The sequence below is a fragment of the Macadamia integrifolia genome, unplaced genomic scaffold (genome assembly GCF_013358625.1).
Source record: "Macadamia integrifolia cultivar HAES 741 unplaced genomic scaffold, SCU_Mint_v3 scaffold453, whole genome shotgun sequence".
Lineage (NCBI taxonomy): Eukaryota > Viridiplantae > Streptophyta > Magnoliopsida > Proteales > Proteaceae > Macadamia > Macadamia integrifolia.
This window is the reverse complement of record NW_024870454.1, coordinates 109146-125015: the sequence shown is the minus strand read 5'-3', so window position 1 is coordinate 125015 and position 15870 is coordinate 109146. Positions and strand designations below refer to the sequence as shown.

At 37.4% G+C, this 15870-nt stretch overlaps 2 protein-coding genes across 2 annotated transcripts; one reads left to right on the top strand and one right to left on the bottom strand.

Annotated features, from left to right (window-relative positions):
• Window positions 1-2184: 2184 nt before the first annotated feature.
• LOC122068729 (F-box/kelch-repeat protein SKIP25) lies at window positions 2185-3542 on the top strand. The gene has a single exon (XM_042632612.1). It carries the CDS (start codon window positions 2290-2292, stop codon window positions 3529-3531), a length of 1242 nt encoding a protein of 413 aa, XP_042488546.1. The 5' UTR covers window positions 2185-2289; the 3' UTR covers window positions 3532-3542.
• A 1351-nt stretch (window positions 3543-4893) lies between these two features.
• Window positions 4894-14285, bottom strand: LOC122068707 (phytochrome-interacting ankyrin-repeat protein 1-like; the record flags this gene model as incomplete). Its single annotated transcript, XM_042632588.1, is given in 2 exon segments — window positions 4894-5065; window positions 13596-14285. Coding segments are annotated over 2 exon segments (301 nt in total), but the record flags the coding sequence as incomplete, so codon positions are not given.
• Window positions 14286-15870: the final 1585 nt, after the last annotated feature.

Genomic DNA, 15870 nt, shown 5'->3' with positions numbered 1-15870 from the left:
AAAAAAAAAGGACATAAAAGCATGTGAAATGACCAAATTGCCCCATTGTTTGGATGCACACTACCATGACCTCCTGTTGGCACAAGGGCCACACAACCAAATAACAATATTTTATAACTTCAATTTCTATTTATTTTTGGTATTTGTATCGTATTGATCAATCTGTACCAGACCCAAGATCCTTACTTAGATGTTAAATTCTAGACTTATTTAAAATTTATCAAATGGTAATATAAAAAATTAAAATTTTTGACACACTAGTAGATGTGAGGTTATATTGCATTTTGATATGATAGATTTTGATAGATAAAATGAACGATCCGACGCATTACAATTGATCTATATCAATATCAATATCGAGTGAGACCAATATAGATATCTAAGCCAATAACTAAGTCCATGAAACACAATTTTTTTCTATCCAAAATGTATCCCCACTATGGTTTAAGAAAAAATTATCAATTGTTGGATTGGGTTCCGGGCATGTAGCATATATCCAATGACTAAGAACGTTTATACACATAACCCAAGAAGCTCAAATGCAGCCCAAGACATTACTAGTTGTTGGATGTGCACTGCAAAGCATGTAATGCTAGAGACGATCTCAATCCTCAATTGCCTATATGGTACATTAATGGAGCTCATCATCACTAAATCCTCCACTGCTTCGCTTAAGAATGTCCATACATGTTGCCCGAGCCGAATATCAGTATTGACAAATGATGATATCGGTTCTATGCCAATCCCGTATCAATAAAATCTAAGGATAAAAAAGATAAAAATAAAAAATAAAATCAAAGGGATAGATCCCTCCGATCCGGACCTAAAGTATCGGATAGAGCGATCCAAATACCGTTTACTAAAACCGTGATCCGCACGTCTTTTTCCCACTTCCCTTCTGGTGAAGGATAATATAGGAGTCAGGAGAGAGTGCCTATTAAATTTACAAAGTTGCCCCAAAGTGATTCCTGTGATCAGTAGGTATGCCACCTACACTGGCTTTGAATTGCCCTGTCCTTTCCACTGCCGCCTATTGATTTGATTTTAGAATGACTAAAATACCCTTGACAATATTCTCCTCTGTCAAAAAGCCTTCACAAGGTCACAAGTCTTAATGGGATCACAATCTTTTATTGGTAATAGAAAAAGGCCTTGGTGACTAGGATTGGAAAATGTGGAGTGGTCCGGTAAAATGTTTAATTTCACACTTAAATTTAATCAGATAACCTTCTTGCATATTTCTATATATTTTTGTATTTTTCCATTTCCATGCATTTGGCATTATTGCATGTGTATCTACGATTTAAATGGAGATCATGGTAGTAAGTTGCTGTACTAGTCTCCCCGAGGATTAATTGAGGTGCACGTAGACTAACCCAGACACCTTGGTTTATAAAAAAAAAAAAAAAAAAAAAACCACTTATTCAACTCTATCCAAGTTGTAATGAAACTTAACATGTATTCGGAGGGGCGGGGGGAACCTTAGGACCATATCATATTAGTGAGATTCAAGATATTTTAAAGATCTTTCTAAGGATGCATAATAAAATGGTCAAGAAACATATAAAAATGTTTAGGATATGTAAAATATAGTTTTGAAACATAAAATACTAAAAATAAATAATATATAAGAATATATTATATGTAAAAAGGTGACTAAAGTACGATGAGACAAGTGCACTCAACTGATTATGTATAAATAATAGAATTTTTATATATATTAAAAGTATCGAGTTGATATCATATCGGTACCTTAAAGATACAATATGTATCGATTAATATCGATACATTCAATAGAATACTTAAAATCTTGGATAATATATTTTTATATTTTTCATCTTTAGAATGTTCTAATTAATACCCATAGTCAATGTCAAAGATAATATAGTATAAATCACGATCAGATAAAATAAAAAATCCTTATCTTGTGGAAGAAAATTAGGAAGCACATTTTTTCTTGTATGAAAATAAATCATGTCCACAGATTCTTTATAAGGTTCTTTTTAAGTTTTAGGGTAAGATCGTCCTTATAAATCAACAAAGTCAAACGGTCAAAATTCTTGAACCCTTTAACTATGTCAAATTTGTAAATGTGCCCAACTATGAGGGCCTGAGGGGTCGTTCAGCTCTACTTTATTATCCAGTAAGAACTAAGAACTTTGCTCATTTGCTCATTAAGGAAAGAGCAAAGGAAGAAGGAGTAGACCAATTCTTACGGTCCTACCTCCAAAAGGCTCTCTTTCCTAAGCCTTTAAAGTTGAAAGAATCCCCATTCATTCAAACCTTTCCATGGCCAACGCCACCAACACCACCACCACCACTACATCTGGTGCTGCCGCCACAAAACGGCACAAACAAAGGCATCATCAGTCAAGCCAGCAGCAGCAGCAGCAGCAGCAGCCTCTTCTACCAGGGCTGCCTGACCATCTTGCACAGCTCTGCCTCTCACTTGTACCCCCTTCTCTTCTCTACTCTGTCTGCCACTCGTGGCGCCGCCTCATCTACTCTCCTTCCTTCCCTCCTTTCCTTTCTCTTTATACCCTCTTCTATTCCTCCTCCGCTGCCGCCGCCACCGCCACTGACGCCACCACAAACTCTTTCCTTCGAAACCAATCTCACCACCCAAATCAGAAGCAATCCAATCCAATCGAATTCTTATCATTTGATCCTATCTCCTCCAAATGGAATCGGCTTACTCCTCCTCCATCGGACCCCGACCACGGTCCTCTCCTCCTCCGCCACCCATCCTTCCTATCACGCAACCTCCCCATCCAATCGGTAACCGTCTCCGACCACTTGGTCCTCTTGGCTGCTACCAATCCCTATCTCCTCCCGGCCCTCCCCCATCCTTACATCTTCCACCCAGACTCCAACAAATGGCACCTCGGACCACGATTCTCGGCCCCACGCCGGTGGTGCGCCGCTGGGGCTACAAGCGGAAAACTTTATATGGTCAGCGGCGTGGGATCTCATTATAGTCCAGAAGTCGCCAGGTCTGCCGAGCGATGTGATTTGAGAAAGAAAGATTGGTTGTGGGAAAGGGTTGCGGCATTCAAAGATGGGAGGTTCAGTAGGGATGCGGTGGAGGCAGTTGGGTGGAGAGGGAAACTTTGTATGGTGAATCTCAAGGGGAATGCTCCTAAAGAAGGAGCTGTTTACGATGTCGAGAATGACCGGTGGAAGGAGATGCCGGAGGGGATGCTTGTGGGTTGGAATGGGCCGGCGACGGCAATGGAAGAGGAAGTGATATTTGTTGTTGATGAGGATAAAGGGGTGTTAAGAAAGTATAACCCAGAGAGAGATTGCTGGGAGGATGTAGTCCGATCAATCCGCCTCAAAGGAGCAGCGCAGATTGCAGCAGCTGGTGGGAAGATCTGCGCCGTCCATTCAAGTGGCGTGAGTATTATAATAGTCGACATGTTGTTTACACCACCGAGATTATGGACTCTTGAAACTCCACCATTGTTGCATGCATTTGCAATTCACATTTTGCCAAGGATCAGTTGCCCGGAGCTGGAGCCTGGATTCTGAGAAGAAAACTCCATCAGTTTTTTTTTTTTTTTTTAATTTTAAAGTTCATTTAAAACCATTATTTTAAGGATCAGACATGATTGAAAGAAGAAGGAAAGATGCATGTTTCTAATTCAGTTATGGAATTGTGATTATATTATTATTATTATTATTATTAGAATGTTGGAGTGATAGTTAAGGACAAAAATGCACTTTTCGGTGACTTTGTAAAAATTTATCATGTCAAGAAGCAGTTAGTTGATAATTATTAACAAAACCAATAGAGAGAGAACTCGTGTCGTGTCGTGTGACCCTGTCCCCCTTGAGGAGAGAAAGTGCCAAAAGCTTCGATGATCCATCCAAACAGACTACAGAGTCTTCTTTTATCCATTAATAAAACATAAGTTTACAGTAGCCAAGGTGTTGAGGTACACACCCAAAAGAAAGAAGTTTGTGATTGTTTGAATCAGTGTATTTGCTGGATTGAGCCATGTAAGTGAAGTGTGGATCTTTTTTGTTTGGTGGCAATGGATGCTTTAGCAGTTCAGCTTTCAGAGCTGTCGGTAATCTCGCTAGCAGATGAGAGATTTCCTCCTTGAAGCCGTTTCATCAATGGCTTCAGAAAAACTTTTGGAGACAGGCACTTTTGTCATTGAAATAAATAAAATACTAAGAAGAATCTTTTCTTTGAATCTAAAATACAGAGCCTCAGTAAAATAAAATAAAATAAAATAAAATAAAATAAAATAAAATAAAATAAAAAAATAAAAGAAGAAACAAGCCAAATAAATATAACCAAATGGAAAACCAACCATTACCTAAACGAAATATAAAGAGGAAATCTTTTTTAACAACCACCCCATCAGCACTTTTGGAAGTCTACATCTGGGTTGTGCAAAAGTCAGGAAAACTTGTAGACAAGTGTATAACCTACAACGAAGGGACCACTTTTGGTCCTTCAGACAGGTTCAGCCAGAAGGCTGGCTATATATGTCATACACCAGAAACCATTATAAGTAGCTTCTTTGGTAAACCTTCCAACGAAGCATACAAAAGTGGTTTGAACGGACACTGAAGTTCAGCTGGCCCACAGCAGGGAGCTATGTGATACGAGTCCGAGTCATATGCAACACACAATCAAAAATACTGTTAAACCATACAAATAACATGATTAGAAAAACCTACAAAATCAGATCAACTGGTCCTTCGTCACCATACCTACAATCATTTGTCCATATTGTTGATATTTTTTGTTAGTGAAGTTGTTTTAACACTAAAAAAAAAAAAAAAAAAAAAGTTTTAATCACAAGGCAACCATTTAAAAAAAGAGACCAGAGCACTAAAGCCTCTTAGAACTAGAACTTCCATATCTGTTATACTTACAACCACAAGCACCCTTTGTTCTTGCATCAATGTTTGCTCCACGCTCAAGCAACTCGTCCATGACTTTGAGGTGGCCACCGTGAGCGGCAAGGTGGAGAGGGGTCACACCCTGTGATTTTGGGCCACATGCAGACACATTAACATCCATGCCTCCATCCAGAAGTCGCTTCACCTGCAAAAGGAAAACCATGATTTTAGAGACCATATCAATCACAGGACAATTATGTAATGGTTGCCAATCAATATAATATACAATCAATTCGCAAGTAACATGCAAAAGAGAAGAAATAAAGGCGAGGAAGAAAAAAACACAATGCAACATCGGCAATTGGACACAGCAGAGCACAATACTGGAGGAGTGAAAACAAGCACTTCATTCATGCATCCACAGAAGCAAACTTCTACCAGTTCTATGCAACTCCTAGAAGGGAAAGTCTCAGGTCAAGGTACAAGATCTATATGCACACAAATCCGGCTCAATCACAATGTGCCACATGTCACACTTTGACGTGCACAGGACCTACAACTTCGTTGATCCCACCTAGGAGATTGAAAAATGAAAACACAATTTTTTGTTCAGCTGATTTTTAACCATACGATTTTAAGTTTTACTCTCTATAACATTCTCAACCCTTAATTTAAGTTTAAATGTTTCTTGACCATCCAAATTAATATATATAGTACCTTTTCTAATCTAATCATTCATCATATGCTGAATCTCCCCCCCCCCCACCTCTCTCCAATTCTAATCTTCTATATGCTTGGCTGGACATCCTGAAGATTCTGACTGGCCTTGTTCACTCATCTTGCTGGATATCAGGAATATGAGATCATGCTAATCAGAAACCTCATTCTTTTATGATCAGCAAACTCTGGTAGACTGGTAAAAGCTTATGAGGTTGCCCAAGTGGCTTTTTCTCTCTTTCTTAAGTACGATGGCTGCGTCCACCTCTAATTTTATCTCTGATACAGGCTTTGCCTGTTTGTGCTGATCCCTTACAACACCTCTCCCTCCCTCCCTCCCTCACTCATTTTCGTTGAACCAAAACAGTAGTCACGACTGAAAGTTTAATACATCAAATCAACCAAATGAAGCAGAGAACAAAACCTTTTGGTATTTGAGGTCGTATCTTGTGACTTTTTCCAAATTAATTTTTGGAACACTTTAATTTTTTGTAGTTAATTAAAGCTGTTTTTTTTTTCTCGGTAGGCCCCTATTCTCCCCTATCAGGAGAATAATAATAAAAAAAAAAAAAACCACCCCAACCCACCCCGAACAAAGTTGTTGCAGCTTCTCACCCTTTTGTTTAAAAAACTAAGGAAAAATTAATGTATATGTAAAGATATTAACATTTCAGTTTCCGTGGTTTATAACTAAATATGGGTGTTTTACCAAAATAAATAAATAAATAAACAAATATGGCTGACCATCTAAGGTTACAATATGCCTCTGAATAATGTTGGATGGCCTAACAGGACTAACATAGCTAATTCCATTTGGTTGGAATAAGGATTAGTTGAGTTGAGTTGAGTTTAGGATTAAAATAGAATGTGTAACACATATGATATATGGGAAGGGTAGAGTGTTTGAAACATGGGATCATAGTTGTCAAGCCGTTGCCTAGGTGTCCAAGTGGCTTAGTCTGGACTGGCACTTTGGTAGCTTAGGCGTCGAGTAGGCACTTTACTAGTGTCGCCTTAAATTTTCCTCCCTTGACCGCCTTGGTTTGCCTAGGCACCGTGAGAACCATGCAAGGGATGAATGGAAGATACTTTGATAGTAAAGAACATAACCAAAAAATTGTCAAGGAACAAATTAATAAGCTGATTTTAAGAGAACTATGGTGGATACACATACATAGAAATGGGAAATTTAAGATATGCATTGGAGTGCACGCATGGAATCTCCAGGATATATGCAAAATCAATGTTTTCTGCACGCATGGAATCTTCAGGATATATGCAAAATCAATGTTTTCTGCATGATGGACTATGAGATGCCATAATCAGTCAAACGACTGAAACATAAAGAGACACAACCAGCCTAACATATATAATTAAAAATAAAAAATAAATATCAAGAAAATCTAGAATCAGCAAGAGAACATAGATATCTAGACCCTAAACCATATATCTGTACTACTATATTAAGCAACACAGGAATCCTAATTTCCTGCTTCATGCATCATCTATGATGACCGTCACCTTAACCCTTCTTAACTATATCTGTATTATTTTTATCTATATACTAAATCTTTAAAGACTAGTTACTAACAACCCCACCTCAAAGTTCCTTTATCTCTTTGTTAGAAACAACCATCTCTCTTGCCACCAACCCCCCCCCCCTCTTTTTCACTTGCACTTCCGTCAAGTTAAATATCTGAGCCAATACGAAGCTAATAAAATTTCCCAAATTTCTGCAGAAGTGAAGATATATCATCAACCTAAGGCAATGAATGCATGGTATAGATCCACGTATTCATTAATGCATGGCATACAGAATTAAAATAATAAAAAATATATTAGAAGCAATTTTCAAGTTCCTTTTTCTTTTTAGGACTGAATCCCCAATGGATTCTGAGTTGGATCTCTTTTCTGCTTGAATTTGGAGGAACTTTCCCTTGTTTCCTCTATTTGAGAGGTTTTAGGTTTGGATTTGATCCTGATCCTCAGAAGTTTCTTGGCAGAAAAAGTTGAAAACATGGTTCAAAGCTCGAGTTTCAGTTTCATATTTTTTAAAATTTATTTTTGGTTTTCAGTCAATAGGCATCTCAAGTATCCAGCGTATCAAGTGCACTGTGTACCATAGCTGATATGAACCGACAGAAGTGACAAAGTTCAACAATAAAAAATTTCCTTTGTTTCGTATGCATCCTGTAAAGGTAAGGCTATTTTAAGATATGTATCAGACACACACGCTGAATACCTATCAATACTTTTTAACATATAATAACAGGAGCCATTATATAAGAATTCGGGAAGACCTAGAACAAAAGGATTTTCAAAGATATGCTTATCCATTATGAATATTTTTTGTGGGCTTCTAAGCATACTGAATTTCGAAATGTCCACTCAATTGCGTGTACTTTCATTTTAGCTTTTTACCATGATGGCTAACTTAGTGGATCACATAACATCAAGGTTTAAGGGAATATTTCGAAGCTTTTCTTAACTTATATGCCTTAGTCTTCTCTGGTGCTTTGTTGTATTAGGTTGGAGTGCTCAAGATGTCACATGAATCTAGTACCCTTTTGGACATTATTAGCTCATGTTTATCAGCAGGATCAGTGCCAAAAGAGTTGCTGGCTAATTAGGAGCCTTTGGCTCATTGGCATAGCTTCAGATGGGGCTGGGATTTGGATCGAGTGGAGGTCCAATGATGGGAACAAAAACCCCAAATATCTAAGGAAGTGGATGGTTAAATTGAAAGATATCAAAGTTCTTGATTCCAGGAATCCAAAATAGGAAACTTAAAGAAGAACCTGTGGGGAGAATCCAGCCAGCTGATGGGGTTCTTCTTCCGGCCGAGTTCCTCCCTAGGGATGTCCAACAAAACCCCAAAAGGGTCCTTCAATTAGACTGGCTGGATATGGAGATCCACAGATGCAGGTTGCTGACCTTTAAAAGGAAAACTAGAGGCGGCGGCTGTAGAAAAAGATCCAGCCAGCAGTTGGGGGCCAGCTGCTGGCCAAGTCTCTCTCCTAGAGTGGCCAACAAAACCCCAAAAGGATTAGCCAATCAGGTTCCTGGATGGGGAGGTTTGGCATTCGAACAGAACTTCAAAATCTTACCTTCTTCTTGCTAATTACAAACCTGTCTGGGACTGTTTCTCCTCTGCTCTTCAATCAGGTTGATTGCTGGAAAGGCTGTTTCCCTACTTGAACCTGCGACCACTAAGTCGCAATGGAGCAACCTTACCATTGCACCAAGGTCCGCCCTCTAAATTGTACGATAACTACACTAACTAATAAAGTAAATCCTGTATTCCTACCTCCTACCCATATTTTAGGCCCCACACAATCATCCTTCAATCTGAAGTTGAGTTTCTGACTTAAACAATAAGAAGAAAATCAGTAACCTTCACTATTGTACTGCAAGGTAATGGCTCCAAAGTCATTCCATAGCTTGGTGATGCAGTATAGTTTCCTAACTAGGCTTGTTTTATTAGGAATAAGCCTAGTGTTGAGTTCCATACATGTTGGGCCTTTGATCCCATGTGTTTTGAGTGTATGGGTCTAAAAGGGGGGCTCTAAGATTGAGTACGGGATTACTAGTTAGTTTCCTTTTTAGTTGGGTTTGATTTGAGTTATATTTTTTTCTTCAGGAGTCAAGTCATTAATTGAGTCAAGTCATTAGTAGTTAGTTTCCTTTTTCAACTAGTTTCTAATTTCAATTAGTTTCTAATTTTAGTTTTTAGTAACTATTGTATTAGGAGAATATTTGGTTTCCTTTTTGAGGAACCTTCTATTTTGTAATTCCCTCCCCCATTAACATTATAAATAAAGGAGAGGAGGCTCCTAAAAGCCTAGAATGATTTTGATAAAAAAATAATGGTTGTTGCTATTGTCTTCTTCATGAAGAGTTGTCTTGTGTTTGATCAAGACTGAAGGAATTAGTGTTTGATCCAATTGACTCCTTGCGGCGTGAAGTCCAGGAGGTCTACTTCAAGTATTATTCTCTCAAGTTTTTATATCTCTTTCAAGACTTATTAGGGCTGCAAAACCAGGTATGTAATCTATCACTCTGCTGCCCAGAAAATTCTGCAAAACAGAGCATCCGCCCCTGCTGGAATGACCAGATCTGAGTATCTGATTGGTCCAGTTCTTTGATCGAAGGTTCCTCCCCATACCAGTGAGGATCGACCCAAATATTGGCTGATTCTGCTCAGCCATTGATGAAATATTAGAAATCTCCAGATTTTCGTCTTTTAGTAAACTGAAGTTTTTATTTTCTGGATTCCGGTTCTGCTAGTTTGAATAGTGTTTTCTGGACTGCTGTTCTTAATATTCTGTTAACTTAAATCTGAACGGACTCCCATCTGTTCCTGGTTTAGTCCTAAGAATCATTGTTGGATTGGACTCTGCTGTTATTCTCTTGAGAGATCGATAACCTGCTGTACTGCTGAATATCTGTTCTGATTTTTGAAAACTGTTAGCACTTTAATAGTCTCTGGATTAGTTCTAAACTGCTACTGGTTTGTTTAATCCCTGTGTTGCTGTTCTGTGGGTTCGGTACTGTTTCTGGGTTGTTGCTGAATTTAATTTTTGATACATGGTTGGGGTTGGGGTTGGGGTTGGTTTTGATTGTTCTTTATTTTAAAAGTTCCTGCAGTTTTGGGTCTAATTGGGTGTCCAATCTAGTCCTACATTACTTGGATACCAATTGATGGGTTTTGAATTGCCAAAGGTTAGGAATCCAGAAACTCCTAGAAACTAAAATCACAGTGAAGGGTTTAAAACCCAGACTAAAGAGAAATTCAATAGCACAGATTTAGAAACTCAGAATTGGATAAAATTCTTGTCAAATGCTAGTATTAGACCAAAAGACAACTGCATAAAGTTCCAAGCATATCCAATTGTCAATTAGAAGATACCTCTAATTTGAACAAATCTCACTGGACTAAGGATCATGGTTTTAAATTTTTCGACAGAGACGAAACGGTTGAAACTGGCTTTGACACAACTCCTTGGGATGAAAGGATTTTTCCAAATCACTTGATTTCTTCCCACTTTTCGCATTCTTCTACTCATTTTACCTTTCTGTGGATTAGATTTACATGATTAGAAGTTGGAGGTAATGGTTTTCCCCCAATAGGGCTAGTGTACATTGCATTCAGCGTACACTAGCAAACTTGGATCCAAACCACAAGTAACATTTTGGATGTCTTCTGTGAAACTAATTCATCAAATAGGTAAAAAATGGTAAAACAAAAAAAAGTCAAAAAACCATTCGCCGGGCCTCGAAACCCAGGTTTTGATTGGCCCAAAAAAATCACAGGTTTCGAGTTTCAATTTTGGCCAGGGTCGAAACCCAAAACCTGGAACATTGCTATGGATATTAAAAACACTGTAGAAACTGAAATATCAAATAACAGAACAACAGAGAATCAGATTTGATCCATATACTGGTCGAAGGTTCAGACCATTAAGGAGGACAAAATATAAAAAGATCAAGTCAATCTGATGGCGAGATCCTGATATCTGAAGTCCTACTGACTATAGGATGTTCAAGAACACATCAAAATTCAAAATCAGAAATTTAACAATCAAAACAAGGATGTTTAAAAATTCAAAATATTTTGTTAAAGTGATGCACAAGTATTTGGAAACAGCCTCTTCTGCGAAGCAATGGGTAATTCTGCATACATTCCCCCCCCCCAGACCCTGCAGTAGCAGGAATCTCGTGCACTGGGACGCTCTTTTAAATAAATAAAAATAAATTAAAAGAAGAAGAAGAAGAAGAAGAAGAAAAGACTTAAAGTAGATCTAGAACATCATATTCCAGTCTTTCTAGACAACTTTAAACAATAAATATGGAAATAAGTAATAAAACTAACCCACAATCCACTGAAGAGATTCCAGAAAATTTGGAACTCTTGGAGATGCAAGCACAGACACTACCAAACTGGTCTCCACCTATTGGATTAACCTTATCTAAAAAAATTGAAAAACAAAATAACTGCCTAACTAATAGCTAATGCCCATCACATCAATAAACCCAAAAATTAAGGCCCAACCCAAACTCATAATAAATTCTGGCCCAAATTTAAACAGGGTCTGCATCAGTAACTAGGTGATAGCTCTCCAATAATTCTTCAATTTATTCTTCTTCTTTTCCCTTGAATCTCTTATGTTATCTATCATCTCTAATATATCAATTTTAATTTAATAAATCTAAATACTTTTATACATAAAGGCACCATTTGATAACGTTTCTGCTGTTTTTGTGTCTATAAACAGCAGAAATGGTTTTTCACGTTTCCGAAAATAAAAACGGATTTTTCGGTGTTCGATAAACCTGTTTCTCGGAACTTTTTTACAGTCATAATGCCACTAAAAAACCCAATAGTATCATCGAATGCCCAAAAGGGAGAGAGGGTTCGGTTGCATCTTTTTAGGTTTAAATAGTTGAGAGATTTATCGGGCACAACGACCATTTTTTTTTCTCTCAAATTCGTTTCTAGAAACGATGAAACAAATGACTTGTTTCGTCAAATTCGTTTCTAGAATTGTAAATAGGTATAAATTTTGATTTATATTTCTAGAAACGGGTGAAGCGGAATAACTTTATCAAACACTTTTTAGGATATTTCTCCGTTTCTGAGAACAAGAAAACACAGAAACGCAGAAACGGCAGAAACGGAACGTTGTCAAACGGTACCAAATGAATTTAGTTCTCAGTCTGATTATATACCTGATGAATCTGAGTCCTGTGTATCAAATCTGATTATCTAGATTTAGTTTGCATAATAACTGTTGTGCTTTCTTGGCCAATTCCAAACTGTTTGGGGAAAGGCATTTTCTTCGTCAATTCCAAACTTTACTGGGAAAGTGGCACTCTCTCGGCCAATTCCGAATAACCGATCTGATCTTTAATTTTTGTTATATTATTTAAGTTCTTAGATTACCTTGATTCTTAAGCTGAAAGGATTACATCTATTTTCTGCTGAAAAAAATTCAAGATCCTTTCGTGGTCTATTACCCTATCTAACTACAGTACTTAACCCATGCAGCAGGCAAATATGACTGTTAATTTTGCTAGTTATCAAATTTCCCCTAATTGTTCTAATTCTTGTCCTATCAATGTCTGTTGATATTGGACTGTTTAGTGTGATTGAAGCACCTTAAATTGCTTCTAGAAGAATCTCTAGAACATGACAACACAAACTCAAAGGCGATGACCCATTAGAAGCAATTCTTTCATCCAGGGGATAGCAATGAGGAGAAAAAAAAAATCCCTAAAGGGTACTCAATACTCAAAATATTTCAAAGTTGATCAAGCCATCAACGGCCGCATGCTCCTTTAAGATCAAAATCAGAAAAACCAATGCACCTAATAATAACATATTACAGAAAAATAATAACAGTAATGAATGAATGGTTTCTGAGATCAACATTTTAATAGATTTCCACATTGAATCCCAGTCTCATGAAAACTACTAATTGAAACTTGACCCAATAGTCACATGCAGAAATTCTTATGGGGAAAAAAGCTACACCCGATACTAAAGTGTTATAAAAAAACGCGGAACTTATAAATACAGCCCGCGTTGAGAAACTTGTCAAAGTGACCCAAATATTTTTCCCATGGCAGACACTGATGAGGTCCAAACTTCTTGCACAAATAGATAGACCTCAAGGTCTCTGATAACATGACAATTTCAGCCCAAATAAGTTTGGCAAGTGGTATATTATAGGTTTAAAGAATAGGACTATGGGAGAGGGCAGAAGAATAGTCAAAGAACCATATAAGAACGGGAATAACAATGGATAAACATAAAGGATTTTGACCGAATTACACTCTGAAATGTGATATGGAAAATCCAATTAATGCCCTAGCTATCCAGCAGTCAAAATGGCCAGAGCTTTCAAATGAATTTTTCTCTTTATGCATAGATGAAACTAGGAATAAAATATTAGTAATCATTCTCCCCCACCCCCCATCCCACAAATAAAAAAAAAAATAGTAATCAAGAAACTGACCTCCTTGAGATCTCCTTTCCGAGCACCAATGTGAAGCAGAGTCCACCCTCGATCATCCCTCTCAACAGAAGACCTAAAATAGCGTCTACTTCGCCGAAGCGAACCTTCCTGTTCTAGTTCTTGTGGCATATTTTAATCCAGTTTCAAGTTCAACAAAAGCACAACAAATCCTCCTAACGAGACCTTTTAAGTTTCAATAAATTTCTTAGATCAACTCTGAAGATGCCAAGAGATATTTAAATCCGACTAAATCTTACTTACGATCGAATAAAGATATCAGAGATCAGATTCGACGGATTTACATGTTTCCAAGGAATTCACCCCTCCAGAAGCAATTAGCGAGAAGCGGAGGCCATGCCGTATGGTGCAAAAGGATTCAAACCAGGGCCAAAAACACGAAGATTTAGAGAAATCGAGATCGAAGTAGCGACGAACCTGAATCGAATGGGCAAGAAGCTGATCATAATTGAAACTCTAGCTTCCAATTGAAGAAACCAATCGCAGAAAACAGTAGATAAGAAGACAAAAATGGCGAGTAAAGCGCTCAAATCGGTGCGCTATCAGAGAGAACTTGAAGAAAATTCGGCGGGAACATGGATTAGAAACAGAGACAAAACCCTAGACTCCAGAAATCTCTTCCGAACTGGGTGAGACCGTGAGAGATACCAGCGAGGAAGGATTTTCGGTGCTGGTAGCGTTAATTTATACATGACACTTTGAGAAGAGAGCGGCCGTAACCGGTGGGCCTTGGGCTTTTGGTGGGCCTAACGGCTCGGCGTTAAGATCGTTAACGGTTTTCACGGCGTAGCATACTATTGGGAACTTCAGATTTTAACATTAGAACCTAATTGCACTTTGAGGGAATTGGAGAGGATCTGGATCAAAGTATAATCCATAAATTTGAAAAAAAATGCTGTGAGTATTGTTGGAAGTGTGTTCATTCTCATGGGCGAAGCCATGGTTTACACAATGGTTTGCTGGTGGTAATTTCTGATAACATTGTGTAGTTACGCTTGTTGTGGAATGAATCGGGTTGCAAGGAATTAATCACTTAATTTCAATCAATAATAGAAGATATTTCACATTTATCATTATATTTTCGTTCTTATATTTTTCATTATTTTTTTAAGGACATCAACAAGATTGCTTATTCTACTAAAAAAAAGATTGCTTACTCATTCACTAGAAAGATCATGTCATTAAAGTGTATCATTATTTGACCAAATACCACTTCATAATAATTAGAGGAAACTTGTATTCCAACAGTTGTATATTCTTTACGTTTGATTGAATATGTGACTTTCCAAAAAAGAAAGAAAAAAAGAAAAATCAATTATCAAATTAATATTATTTATTTTTGAGTATCGATAGGCAACCTTCTCTGTTGCTCTTAAATACCGAACAAGTCATAAAAGGGAGATAAAGTGAGAGGAGCACGGTTGTAAGTAATGTATTAGATTGGGCTTATTGGTGGATTTGTATTAGTATAAGCGGTGCACACTGGTGATACATTCTCAATCCGGTACCAATGGAACAAATATTCTTATCAGGTGTAAAATTGTCTAGAACTTACCATTTCTTTGCGTGTTAGATGTCAATATAAATAGGTAATCTATAAATCTCTCCTCCAAATTAAACGAAGGGAAAAATTGTCAATTTCTCATACCTTGTGTGGCATGAGACATTCTCCCCACATAAGGTAGCACAATATATAATGTTTCATCCAAATAAAGTTTAGGGAAAAGTTCACTCAAAAACATTTAGTTGTAGATGGATCTACATTTAGGATGATGTCAGTAATTTTTATCGTTGGGTAGACAAATTGTCACATGTCAAATTTTAACTCAGATTCAAACATTTACTTTCCAATGTAATGACATACACCTATATGTCCATGCATCATATCATGGTCTCATACATCCTTTTTGTGGTACTAGATTTTTTAACTGTTCATTTTGCTAGTTAGACAACTCAAATTGGTTTGAAACTTGACATGTGGACAAGGGTGTTAGGGTCAACATATCTATGAAAAATTTGTCCCATTTAGAGCGGCCATGGGGCAAATATTAGATGTGAACTGTGATTATATAGATTTACCTAAGTTTTTTTTTTGTTTTTTTTGGTAGAATATAGATTCACCTAAGTAAGTATTGTTAGAACTCCCTATGGGTTTGAGTTTGAAACCCTATTGAGGAAACCACACAGGAAAAACAAGAACACGAATCTAATAAAAATTATGGAGGATCGATTTGTACCTTTCACCTAGTATGCTGAA

Bases quoted from the DNA above. Each gene is read 5' to 3' on its own strand.
- LOC122068729 (XM_042632612.1), top strand. From the start codon at position 2,290: ATGGCCAACGCCACCAACACCACCACCACCACTACATCTGGTGCTGCC.